The sequence below is a fragment of the Harpegnathos saltator genome, unplaced genomic scaffold (genome assembly GCF_003227715.2).
Source record: "Harpegnathos saltator strain DR-91 unplaced genomic scaffold, Hsal_v8.6 scaffold383, whole genome shotgun sequence".
Lineage (NCBI taxonomy): Eukaryota > Metazoa > Arthropoda > Insecta > Hymenoptera > Formicidae > Harpegnathos > Harpegnathos saltator.
Window position 1 is genome coordinate 24,811 of NW_020230187.1, and position 12,690 is coordinate 37,500.

General features: G+C 37.8%; 1 protein-coding gene across 8 annotated transcripts in view; it reads left to right on the top strand.

The window, feature by feature from the left end:
• The first annotated feature begins 4,145 nt into the window (after positions 1 to 4,145).
• Vinc (vinculin) overlaps positions 4,146 to 12,690 on the top strand; it is a 10,912-nt gene continuing 2,367 nt past the window's right edge. For 2 of the 8 annotated variants that reach the window (XM_025300758.1, XM_025300762.1), the window contains exons 1-17: positions 4,146 to 4,414; positions 5,880 to 5,987; positions 6,116 to 6,261; positions 6,336 to 6,612; positions 6,876 to 7,076; positions 7,166 to 7,406; positions 7,755 to 7,987; positions 8,166 to 8,186; positions 8,651 to 9,017; positions 9,147 to 9,575; positions 9,743 to 9,834; positions 9,923 to 10,016; positions 10,677 to 10,721; positions 11,176 to 11,247; positions 11,921 to 11,947; positions 12,088 to 12,212; positions 12,426 to 12,665. In XM_025300758.1, coding sequence (XP_025156543.1) covers positions 4,358 to 4,414; positions 5,880 to 5,987; positions 6,116 to 6,261; positions 6,336 to 6,612; positions 6,876 to 7,076; positions 7,166 to 7,406; positions 7,755 to 7,987; positions 8,166 to 8,186; positions 8,651 to 9,017; positions 9,147 to 9,575; positions 9,743 to 9,834; positions 9,923 to 10,016; positions 10,677 to 10,721; positions 11,176 to 11,247; positions 11,921 to 11,947; positions 12,088 to 12,212; positions 12,426 to 12,665 — 2,775 coding nt within the window. In that variant the 5' untranslated portion in view covers positions 4,146 to 4,357. The remainder of the gene's footprint in view (positions 4,415 to 5,879; positions 5,988 to 6,115; positions 6,262 to 6,335; positions 6,613 to 6,875; positions 7,077 to 7,165; positions 7,407 to 7,754; positions 7,988 to 8,165; positions 8,187 to 8,650; positions 9,018 to 9,146; positions 9,576 to 9,742; positions 9,835 to 9,922; positions 10,017 to 10,676; positions 10,722 to 11,175; positions 11,248 to 11,920; positions 11,948 to 12,087; positions 12,213 to 12,425; positions 12,666 to 12,690) is intronic. The other 6 variants (XM_025300759.1, XM_025300763.1, XM_025300760.1 and 3 more) reach the window with 6 other exon arrangements.

The window sequence follows — 12,690 nt, forward strand, 5'->3', positions numbered from 1 at the left end:
CTACATTTTGGACTACATGGACGACTCTCTACTCCCAGTGGAAGCGGAGATATCGACGGATGAAGGCTGGATATCGATAGAGAAAGGCTGGAAAACTTTAACCTTCGATATCTCCTAAACGGTTATAGATACAGGCTTCGGACAGGTACCAAATTAAAGCCCTTTCAAAACCCTACATTTTGGACTACATGGACGACTCTCTACTCCCAGTGGAAGCGGAGATATCGTCGGAGAAAGGTTGGAAAACTTTAACCTTCGATATCTCCTAAACGGTTAGAGATACAGGCTTCGGACAGGTACCAAATTAAAGCCCTTTCAAAACCTACATTTTGGACTACATGGAAGACTCTCTACTCCCAGTAGAAGCGGAGATATCGACGGATGAATGCTGGATATCGATAGAGAAAGGCTGGAAAATTTTAACCTTCGATATCTCCTAAACGGTTAGAGATACAGGCTTCGGACTGGTACCAAATTAAAGCCCTTTCAAAACCCTACATTTTGGACTACATAGACGACTCTCTACTTCCAGTGGAAGCGGAGATATCGACGGAGAAAGGTTGGAAAACTTTAACCTTCGATATCTCCTAAACGGTTAGAGATACAGGCTTCGGACTGGTACCAAATTAAAGCCCTTTGAAAACCCTACATTTTGGACTACATGGACGACTCTCTACTCCCAGTGGAAGCGGTGATATCGACGGAGAAAGGTTGGAAAACTTTAACCTTCGATATCTCCTAAACGGTTAGAGATACAGGCCTGGTTCTGGCACCAAATTAAAGTCCTTTCAAAACCCTACATTTTCGACTACATGGACGACTCTCTCTCCCAGTAGAAGCGGAGATATCGACGGAGGAAGGCTGGATATCGACGGAGAAAGGCTGGAAAATTTTAAACTGCGATATCTCCTAAATGGTTAGAGATACAGGCCTGGTTCTGGCACCAAATTTAAAGTCCTCTCAAGACCCTATATTTTGCCGTAAGTGACGACTCTCTGCTACCAGTAGAAGCGGAGATATCAACGCAGAAAGTTGGAAAACTTTAACCTTCGATATCTCCTAAACGGTTAGAGATACAGGCCTGGTTCTGGCACCAAATTAAAGTCCTTTCAAAACCCTACATTTTCGACTACATGGACGACTCTCTACTCCCAGTAGAAGCGGAGATATCGACGGAGGAAGGCTGGATATCGACGGAGAAAGGCTGGAAAACTTTAATCTTCAATATCTCCTAAACGGTTAGAGATACAGGCCTGGGTCTGGCACCAAAATAAAGTCCTCTCAAATCCCTACTTTTTCGACTACATTGACGACTCTCTACTCCCAGTAGAAGCGGAGATATCAACGAAAGGTTGGAAAACTTTAACCTTCGATATCTCCTAAACGGTTAGAGATACAGGCCTGGGTCTGGCACCAAAATAAAGTCGTCTCAAAACCCTACATTTTCGACTAGATTGACGACTCTGTACACTCAGTAGAAGCGGAGATATTAACGAAAGGTTGGAAAACTTTAATCTTCGATATCTCCTAAACGGTTAGAGATACTGGCCTGGGTCTGGCACCAAAATAAAGTCCTCTCAAAACCCTACATTTTCGACTACATTGACGACTCGCTACTCCCAGTAGAAGCGGAGATATCAACGAAGAAAAGTTGGAAAACTTTAACCTTCGATATCTCCTAAACGGTTAGAGATACAGGCCTGTTTCTGGCACCAAAATAAAGTCCTCTCAAAACCCTACATTTTGCCGTATATGACGACTCTCTACTCTCAGTAGAAGCGGAGATATCAAAGGAGAATGGTTGGAAAACTTTAATCTTCGATATCTCCTAAACGGTTAGAGATACAGGCCTGGGTCTGGCACCAAAATAAAGTCCTCTCAAAACCCTACATTTGCGACTACATAGACGACTCTGTACTTCCAGTAGAAGCGAAGATATCAAAGTGAAAGGTTGGAAAACTTTAATCTTCGATATCTCCTAAACGGTTAGAGATACAGGCCTGTTTCTGGCACCAAAATAAAGTCCTCTCAAAACCCTACATTTTGCCGTATATGACGACTCTCTACTCTCAGTAGAAGCGGAGATATCAAAGGAGAATGGTTGGAAAACTTTAATCTTCGATATCTCCTAAACGGTTAGAGATACAGGCCTGGGTCTGGCACCAAAATAAAGTCCTCTCAAAACCCTACATTTGCGACTACATAGACGACTCTGTACTTCCAGTAGAAGCGAAGATATCAATGTGAAAGGTTGGAAAACTTTAATCTTCGATATCTCCTAAACGGTTAGAGATACAGGCCTGGGTCTGGCACCAAAATAAAGTCCTCTCAAATCCCTACATTTTCGACTACATTGACGACTCTCTACTCCAGTAGAAGCGGAGATATCAACGGGGAAAGGTTGGAAAACTTTAACCTTCCATATCTCCTAAACGGTTAGAGATATAGGCCTGGGTCTGGCACCAAAATAAAGTCCTCTCAAAACCCTACGTTTTCGACTACATTGACGATGCACTCAACCATGTGTGTAATATTACATTTATATTGTTGAGTGCGAAATTTTAACATAAATATAATGTTCTGTGTCGACTAGGTTATTTCCTTCTCTAAATATTTTGGAAGCTTTGTTTCATGATAGTGTAGCTGTTCGAGATTCGAGCTGGAAGATTTGCCTATTTCTGAAGCGTTCTGGCAGAAGAGACAAGACCGAGAGAGACTCGTGATTACGCTCCACATGGCGCGTCGTGCGGCGTTATTTGCACTCCGGACAAATATTCGTCCACGAAAGCGGCCACGTCGGACACGAATGTCGGCATGGCCGCTCTCGGGCTTCTCTCTGGTGATATTGTTGTGCAATCTTTTGATTACGTCACATTGCGCACTGATGCTTTATTTCTTGCAGCTTTTGTTAGGTTTATCGTGTTGCTTCAACTTTTCGTACTTTTTATATCTAAGACGAGACAGAAGAATAGTCGAATGTTGAAGGAAGCAAGAAGAGGTGAGAAATGTTCAAGCGCAATGCAATAGACTTATTATAATAACGATACATTTATATAATATTTCTATGTCGTTAGTTACTTGTATCGCATTAGTAATCGAAATACAGTACGGTTTAAACGTCTGCGTTATCTTCATCGTTTAATTAAAATAATCGGTATTGTCATCGTTCTTCAAGTATTGCCATGTTGAACAACTCAGTTGTCGTGTAAAATGTTTCGATTTAACAAATTCATATAAAATGTTTCATTTTTCACTAATTGACAGTCTTTCATTTTCCAGTAGTTCACGCTAAGGAAATGATTCATGATCGCTGCCCTGAACAGCTGTAACGTTTCTCCAATCACCTATGTCGGCGCGCTCCTACTCCTCAGATTTCTATCATTAATAACTCAATAATTATTGTGAATCTCGCAAAACGGTATAGGACTTTTATGTTTGTCTCAATCCAGTCTACCTTCACACTTCGGGTTGGCAGCTAATTACCGGACCCTTTGTATGATCTTCATGATATTAATTATACATAATGGGTGCATTCAGTACTACAACCGCTCACTGAGCGCTCAATGAGCTTTTACATTTGATTGGGTGCATTCAGTACTATAACGGCTCATTGAGCGCTAAGTGAGCTCTTGCATCTGATTGGTATATACCTTTAGATTTAAAAATATACACTAATCAGATGTAAGAGCTCACTTAGCGCTCAGTGAGCGGTTGTAGTACTGAATGCACCCGTTGATATATTCTTTTAGATTTAAAAATATACACCAATCAGATGCAAGAGCTCACTTAGCGCTCAATGAGCGGTTGTAGTACTGAATGCACCCAATGTCAATTCTTATTTTTTTTGCACATGTTAACATGTTGATTCATATTAGAAACGCGTAACAATGTGCGACCGTGCTTGTCAAGTACGCTATTATGTTTGTAGCACGGACATAAACCGTTTGAAAGTGGATGTAGCACGGACTGCCATTACATGCAGGTTTTACCGCCAAGACTTGAGACATGAAAGTGGATGTAGCATTGTAGTTCTCTCAAAATGTGTGTAGATAGCGCCCTTTCTCAGTGCGGAAAGTCGGTGTCGCCGAAAACGCCGGTTTGGCCGCTCTCAACTTCCTCTTTAGTGCCAGGCTGCCAGGTCTGATTCCATTGGATCTGATCAAAACAGTAAACCACAGTGAGCGTTACGTGGATGCTAGGATGGGTGTTACCTAATTTAGCGTGCGAGATACCGATCAGTGCGCTCGAATTTTTGTTTCTTCTCATAGCGTCTTACTTTGCGTCGCGAGTCGCGACAAGAAGATTCCATTTTTCTCGACACATTATATCTTGTGCAGCGTAACACGAAACGAGCAATATGCCGGTCTTTCATACCAAGACTATCGAGAGTATCCTCGAGCCCGTGGCTCAGCAGGTAATGAAAGTGTCAACACATTCCTATTATCGTCATCCTGTCAACTGTCACCGAAGTAACGTCGAGCTGAAAATTGCATTTTCGACGACAAATTATTTTCCCATTTGTCCGAAATTTTTTAAGGGATAGACTGACTCATCTGATCAGGAAATGCTACGCACTACTCCCGTACTGTTTGTGCGGATATTTGCGAAATATTTGACATATCCAAGAAATGACACGTATATATATCTCGTTAAACAAGCAAACTCGTTCGTCAGTTATATAAATGGATTATTGTATTATGTATCCGCGACACTTGTACGACATGATATTGCGCGCGGGCTCGTACTCTCGACTGTACTTAGCGCTAATTGTAGCCATTTAAATCTACTTTTTATTTCCTGTCGCCGTAAAAATCGCAACTAACATCGACTAACATACGATGAAAATCAAATGGCTACGCTTGGCAAAGTGGCGAGAATATGAGACTGTTTATATTTGCTATGAGTCAAATTTATGGAGTAAGCCTCTTGTTTTATCTAGAATGCTTTATATAGAACTATGACATCATACCCTGCATATAGGACAGAGGTACTAAATCTATCTTTCACACATCCGTGGTTTCTGAGATGAAATTTAATCCCTATTGGCTGTTATGTATGAAAATATTCCAGTGTGTTGTTAGTCCCACATGTCCAAAAAAGGATACGCTGGTGGCAGACATGGCATCCCACACACTCACGCATATTAGAATATTAATGAATCAGCTTTTATTTTATAATTGGTTATATCTTCGATATTTAATTTGCATATATACCTGTTCCCGTTGATGTTACCAAAAATTTCTATGTCTATTTTATTTATATATTTTATATTTTAAATTATACATATACATATATATATTTTTTTGTCGTATATAAACATAAAAATAACACGTAGATATTATTAAAATCTATCTTATTTATATATTTATTTTAAATATATATGTTTCAAATATAATGTTACACACACACACACATACATGCACATATATATACATATTTGATATAAGCATATATATGACATCTTTCCTCTCAGTCAAGTCTTAGTTTAAAAGTATTATAAATTTCTACTTTTAAGAAGCAAATTTATTTCTATTTATTATTAAAGTAATTAAAATAAAATAAAATTAAAAATATTTTTTGATTATGATATATGATCAGAATGATATAATAATGTATAAATAATAATAATAATGTAATAATAATGTATAAATCAGAATGAAGTGAAAAACTTTAGACTAATACTTGAGTTTTAAATTAAATTGTCAATATATATTATTATACAGAGTATATAATAATAGAATACACACATATATATATATACACAATCTGATATATATATATATACACAATCTGATATATATATATATATACACACACACACATATATAATAATATGTAATGTATATAATGAGACTAATAATAATAATTACAATTTCTAGGTTTCTAGGCTTGTTATTTTACATGAAGAAGCTGAAGATGGTAATGCGATGCCAGATTTGGGACGGCCTGTACAGGCTGTCAGTATGGCTGTAACCAATCTTGTAAAAGTAAGTTAGTTAACATATATAGCACAAGAAATTTGTATATGAAAAATAATTTGGTTTTATAAATTTATTTTATTTCTGTCTCTCATTTTGATAATTTGTTGTATTATATCCATCATTTTGATTAATAGGTTGGAAAAGAAACAATAAACTCGTCTGATGATGCATTACTCAAGCAAGACATGCCAGCGGCGCTACAACGTGTTGAGGGTGCTTCTCGTCTTCTAGAGGAAGCATCAGCCATGTTGAAACAAGATCCATACTCTGGCCCTGCCAGGTAGTTCTTGAGATTTTTATATAAATTCCTTTGTAAGTTTATTGTAACGAATTTATACTTTTGTATCTTCTTAGGAAGAAACTCATAGAAGGGTCACGTGGTATTTTACAAGGTACTAGCTCTTTGCTTCTCTGTTTCGATGAGAGCGAGGTACGGAAGATTATACGAGAATGCAAGCGTGTATTAGATTATCTGGCTGTTACTGAAGTTATCGAGACGATGGAAGATTTGGTCCATTTTCTTAAAAACTTAAGCCCGTGTCTTAGCAAAGTATCGAGAGAAGTGAGTGCTCGCGAGAAAGAATTGACACATCAAGTGCATAGGGAGATATTAGTGCGTTGTTTGGAGCAAGTAAGTACAGATGATCGCGATTGTATCATGATGTATTTTTTATCGCTTTTGACGTTTACGTACAAACCTTACATGTGTCATTTTGGATGTAAAACTTAAAAAAAGAAAAAATTATACTTTTTGAACAGGAAATTTTTCAAATTTTTCAAAATTTCAAATATTTTTCTTTTTGCCTTAAGGTTTTGTATACTATATGTACCATTGAGAAATGTTACGAGAATTACATTTTGAGGCAATTCATACTGTATGCGATGTATTTATAGGTCAAAACACTTGCTCCAATTTTGATCTGCTCCATGAAGATCTTCATTCACATTATCTCACAAGGTGGGAAAGGCGCGGACGAAGCGGCGGAAAATCGCAACTACTTGTCCGGGAGAATGTCTGACGAACTGAATGAAATTATTCGAGTTTTACAATTAACGACGTATGATGAAGAGGAATGGGAAGCCGATCAGTTGACTGTAATATCATTTGATTTCATCATTGATACATCATTTGATCACACAGCTTATTCGGATAACGAAATTTTATATAATTTTATTATCGCCAGGTGTTGAAAAAAGCTCAAAGTGCCATAGAATCTCGAATACGGGCCGCTTATGATTGGTTGGACGACGGACTGGCTCTGAGAGGAGGAGTAGGAGAGAAGAGTCTTCGCCAGATAATAGAACAGGCGTCGCGTTTGTCGGAACGTTATCTGCCTCCGTCGCAGGCGGAACCCATGTCTAAACTGGCCTCTCAGATAATCACTATGACTGACGCTCTCTGCGAATTGCGTCAAAACGAAAAAGGTGATTTTAGGCTCTATAAGACTACATTACGTTAACGGATGCATTCGGCGAATGCAACAGTTGCGAAGCGATGAATTGAGCAAAAATAACCGTAATGCCGGTTTGGTAACAATTACCAACGATTACTTTATATATTTCTATTGATAAAATAATCGAGAGAATTCGTGTGATTTTGTTCACACTTATAAGAAATTATGTGCAGCGATTAGTCAAGCCCAATACGAACAAGCTCAATTCGAACGTAACTGTTGTATCCTGAAAGTCACAATTGTCCAAGCCAATGAACTTTATTCAGCTTAAATAACCGTATATATATATATATATGTATGTATACATATATTTATGAAGGCACTACACCGCAAGCGGAAGCCTTAGCACGCAGTATTAAAGAGAAATTAAACGAGCTCCGCGGCTCGGTAGCGTCCGCTTTGGTAGCAGCAGATAAATCGGGGACCGCACAAACAGCACACACAGTAGCAGGTCGTTTAGAGCAAGCGAATAAATGGCTTCTGAATCCGCAACACGATGACAAGGGACTCGGTAAAAGGGCTATAGCTTTAATAATACACGAAGGAAAGAAGGTATGATGTAACGAAGTCTCATGATCGTTTCGATCATTGTTAAACTCGATATGCGTACATGATAACTATTAGAAACGCGTTACCGCGTCTCACCGATTTCTTTTTTCTCTACACGGTAATACAAACTAGTAATTTTCATTCTACAATGCTTAATGTCTTCAATGCTGCGCATAGAAAGAATGAGCAACATAGTGAAAATGTGAGTTTGTAAATATTTCTCGTTATTCCCTTCCAATGTATACTGTTCGTTACCAGTGTTACAATGCGAAACAGTCATGCAGAGTGCTCCGAGCACCTTGCATTTTCTTCAATGTGAGATTTTGCGCGCGGTGCCACATATACATTTTCATAGAATAGAAAACTTCAAAAGTCCATTGAGCTTTGAATCAAAATTTCCGCCTGCAATCTAGTTCAGTAGAATTTTAAAATTCGATCTTTTAGCACGGAAAACTAATAAAATAAACTCTTCTGCTGAATTCCGCTGAAATAAATTACATTTGTTGTTACACACAGTTATTTCGTTATTTCGTAACTGCTTTAAGATTTTGTTATCTAGAGAAAATTCGCTATGTGTCTATTGCGATGTCTGTTGTGTGTTGATTATTTTCCGAGACTGCTCGCGAGACATTGATTGTCAGTTACAAAGTTGTGTCTACCAAATAGGTGGCCGAGGGTTTACCGGGTATACACAAGGCGGAGATTCTGCAACTGTGCGACGAAGTGGATAGTCTGTCGCATCAGCTTGCCGATCTGTGCGCCCACGGTCAGGGCAATACTCCGCGCGCTCAGGACATCGCCCGGCAGCTGTCTCACAAGCTCTACGAGTTGAAGAACAGAATACAACAAGCCGTTGTGTCCCGTGTCGTTGAAGATTTTATCGACATCACTACACCCCTCAAACAATTTACGGATGCCGTTTTGGCCCCCGTCGGCACACTAGGACGCGATCAGAACTTCAACGATAAAACTTACGCACTGCAGACGTTTTCTAACAGAGCGGCAAAGACAGCGAGGATGGTCGCGGCTGGCGGTGCGTGATGATTATTTTGACGGTGACATCAATCGATTGATTCTTTGATTGTGTAACGTTATCCGTGTCAACTATGAAAGTTATCGCTATCACCTTAATACTTTATTAAAAATAGCTGCATTGTTGCAGGAAGCGGTGGAAACAAAAAATTGGCCGAGGCGCTAGCCGCTAGTGCCTCGCAAGTGGAATCTCTGACACCGCAGTTGATCAATGCCGGACGAATTCGTATGACGTATCCGGACAGCAAAGCCGCAGATGAACACTTTGAGAATTTACGTCAACAGTATGCAGAAACGATGCAAAGAGCGCGAGCATTGTGCGACGAGGCGACCGACAGCGGCGACTTTATCAGGACCTCGGAAGAACAGATGCAGAAACATGCATTCCTTTGCGAGGAAGCCATAGCCAAGGCTCTGCCGCAGAAAATGGTCGACAATACGGCATCTATCGCACGTCTCGCCAATCGTGTCATACTCGTCGCAAAGCAAGAAAGCGACAATAGCGAGGATCCTGCCTTTATTCAGCGAGTAAATCATGCTACTGATGTTCTACAGAATAGTAAGTATATTTCAAGTATCTAAATATCTAGTAAAATATCTAAAAATCTAGTAAATAGTGACAATTATATTCATAATCTCGAATGCTAATAAGTGCATCTTTTACTTGAAATTTACTTTATATTTTATTATTAGACTTTCTCAACTTAACGATTACATTTAATATAGGTGTCGCTCCAATGGTACAAGATGCAAAATTAGTGGCAATGAATATCAACGACAGTACTGCGGTGTCGCACTGGAGAGAAAGCAATCGTGCGGTACGTATCTCTTGTGTCGATATAACATTTTTCATAAATCTGTAACTTAAATTGGCTAATCATATCCTTCTATATTTGGTTATCTTAGCTCCTGACCAATGTTGGACAAGTCCGTAAAGCCATTGTAGTCCAGCCGGATCTGTTGCCACCGTTGGAAGTTTCGCAGTTACATATTAATGATGGTAAGTTTTTTTATTTTGATAAGAGTATAGATGTGCTCTCCCTTTTCCATCCCGCGTGAAAAATCGATAATAATCTTTGAAGGTGAATTTTTTCCATCAGCTGAAACAAAATTATCCATAGATGGGTGATTGTTTTTTGATATTAAACACAATTGTAGCATCGTCTTTTTAGGGAAAATTGGGATCGGTAAGATGAAAGTAGTAATTATACTTGTTAATTTTTCTTTTACTACTCAGTAATCCTTGTAGAGGTTCATTATATAACTTTGTAGTTTATAGAAGTTTGTTTAAATAGATTGAAATATTTTATTGTGTCGCTAACAAACTTTCTTGCTTTTATATACATATTAAATATGTGGGTGAAGCATTAAACATAACTGTAAGTGTAGGCAGTGCTTGTATTATAGAACAACGATTTTGTCCCATCTATCAAAAAGTCATTTAATCGTATCGATGGTATCATATCAAATCATTATTTTGTTTCCGCATATTATCGTTCTTCAAGAATACTTTTTTAACTTTTATACATAATGTAAATATTAATTTTTATGTTATGTAACTAGACATAATGATGTAAATTACTCCAAACACATTCGGGAACAATAGCAAGGCGAGCGCGTAAAATAAATAGAATAAGTTTGTATAATATATTTTTTACAGATGAACAAATTCCAACTCTACAATATAATTACACCAAAGATAAAGGTATCTCTTTCAGCATGAAATGACTTATGCATGATTGTTTATACATACAATTTCATACATATAATTTCACGTATTTTGTCTTTAAAGCTATATGAAAAATGATAAAAACTAAACATATGTTGAAGCACTTGATGAAATTTTACGATATAAAAACGGTATAAAAGCACATGTAATAAAAATATATGATATTTGATTATTTTTATTCACGCTCTGTTTAACACAATTTCAATTTCTTTCAATCGCAATTTGTCGCACTCTATGTTATTCATGAATAGAGAAGCTACAAACCGTGTCATCTCATAATTGACGAAATCCATTGCCTGTTGCATTAATATTCGCTCACATTCATATTTTATCACATGTGAAATGCAGATGAGAATAATAATGATTGGAAAATTAAAATTTATCGACATCGGACTGTAACATATTAATTGTATTTGCTCCTCAATCACAGTAGAGAACCCCGATCTTTTGTATCAAGAACTGGCTTCTGACAACGAATTAGACAAATTAATTTACGACGGAGGTAATTTAAAACACGTACTTCTGAGCCATAAGTGAACGTTTTGTCTCTGATGCTTCAATTTTCATTTATCCTTGGTGCAAAGCATGCTGAAGATGAGACTTGTATTGTGTCAAATATCATCAATATTACAAATATAGAACCGGTTCCGTTATTATCGCAGAGAACATAACTTAATGTTATTCCTAATATACATTTAATAATGTATGTTAAAAATCTTATATACTTTCATAAGCATATGTTACATTTAGATACGAACTTTTATCTTATATTTAAGAAAGAAAACTGCATTTTGCTTTTTAATCGTGCATGTAGAATATTCATAATATTTCGCAGTGATTATTCTATCATTCTACAGCATTAACGGTTTAAAATATTTAGCGCGGTAAATTTTAATTTCTTATATTCTCATATAATTGATATATGTTGTTGTTGTTATTGTACAAGCGTCATGACATTGAGCTGTCAAGAGCTGTCAAGTAATATACATTCGATTATTCGTTCATAACGTTGTATCAATCGCCGATAAATATGTATCATGTTTATTTGCATGATATTAACGCAAGGCTTTGTTAGATGCATGCAAGAGCATTTACACTGTACATCTGACTGCATGTACATCTGACTTTATTTTAACATCATGTGTTTTTGTCTTTAATGCTACATGGACTGCCAGGTTATTACGATTACAATATCGATGACGGTAATTACTTCAACGTACTTACAACGTATTATACAACGCAACTTATATCGCGAAGATTGTATCACGTACCTCATTTGTTTTGAAAGTCATTTACTGTAATATGTATTTTTGTTAACGCTACACTTGTTTGTTATGTATAGAAGTGGCACCTCCTCGACCACCTCTACCAGGAGACGATATCCCACCGCCGAGACCTCCTCCCCCCGAGACGGATGACGAAGATGAGATGTTTATGCACGCTCCTCAACCCAATCAACCGATAATGGTGAGAGAAGAATCTTTGTTATTATTGTTATTATTGTGTATGTTTAATTCGCAATCTATTTTGGGGGATAAAGTAAATTCTATCTTGGTCTTTCTACCATAAAATAGACGCTTGCCATCAGTCATCTGACCTTGATGTTATTAATAATAGATTAATATAAGCGTAAAACAGTTAAAATGGTAGAGGAGCTACCATATAAGATTTACCGTATAGATGGCTGCCCATGGTCTGCATCAAGAAGTGCGACAATGGTCAAGTAAGGATAACGAGATCATTGCCGCCGCCAAGAAAATGGCCATATTGATGGGCAGATTATCGGGACTGGTTAGAGGCGAGGGCGGCAACAAACGGGATCTTATCGCGTGTGCTAAAGCTATTGCGGAAGCTTCTCAGGAGGTCACACGCCTAGCGAAAGAGCTCGCCAGAGAATGTACCGATAAACGTATTCGAACGGTACGTCTCGATACTTGTCTTCTTT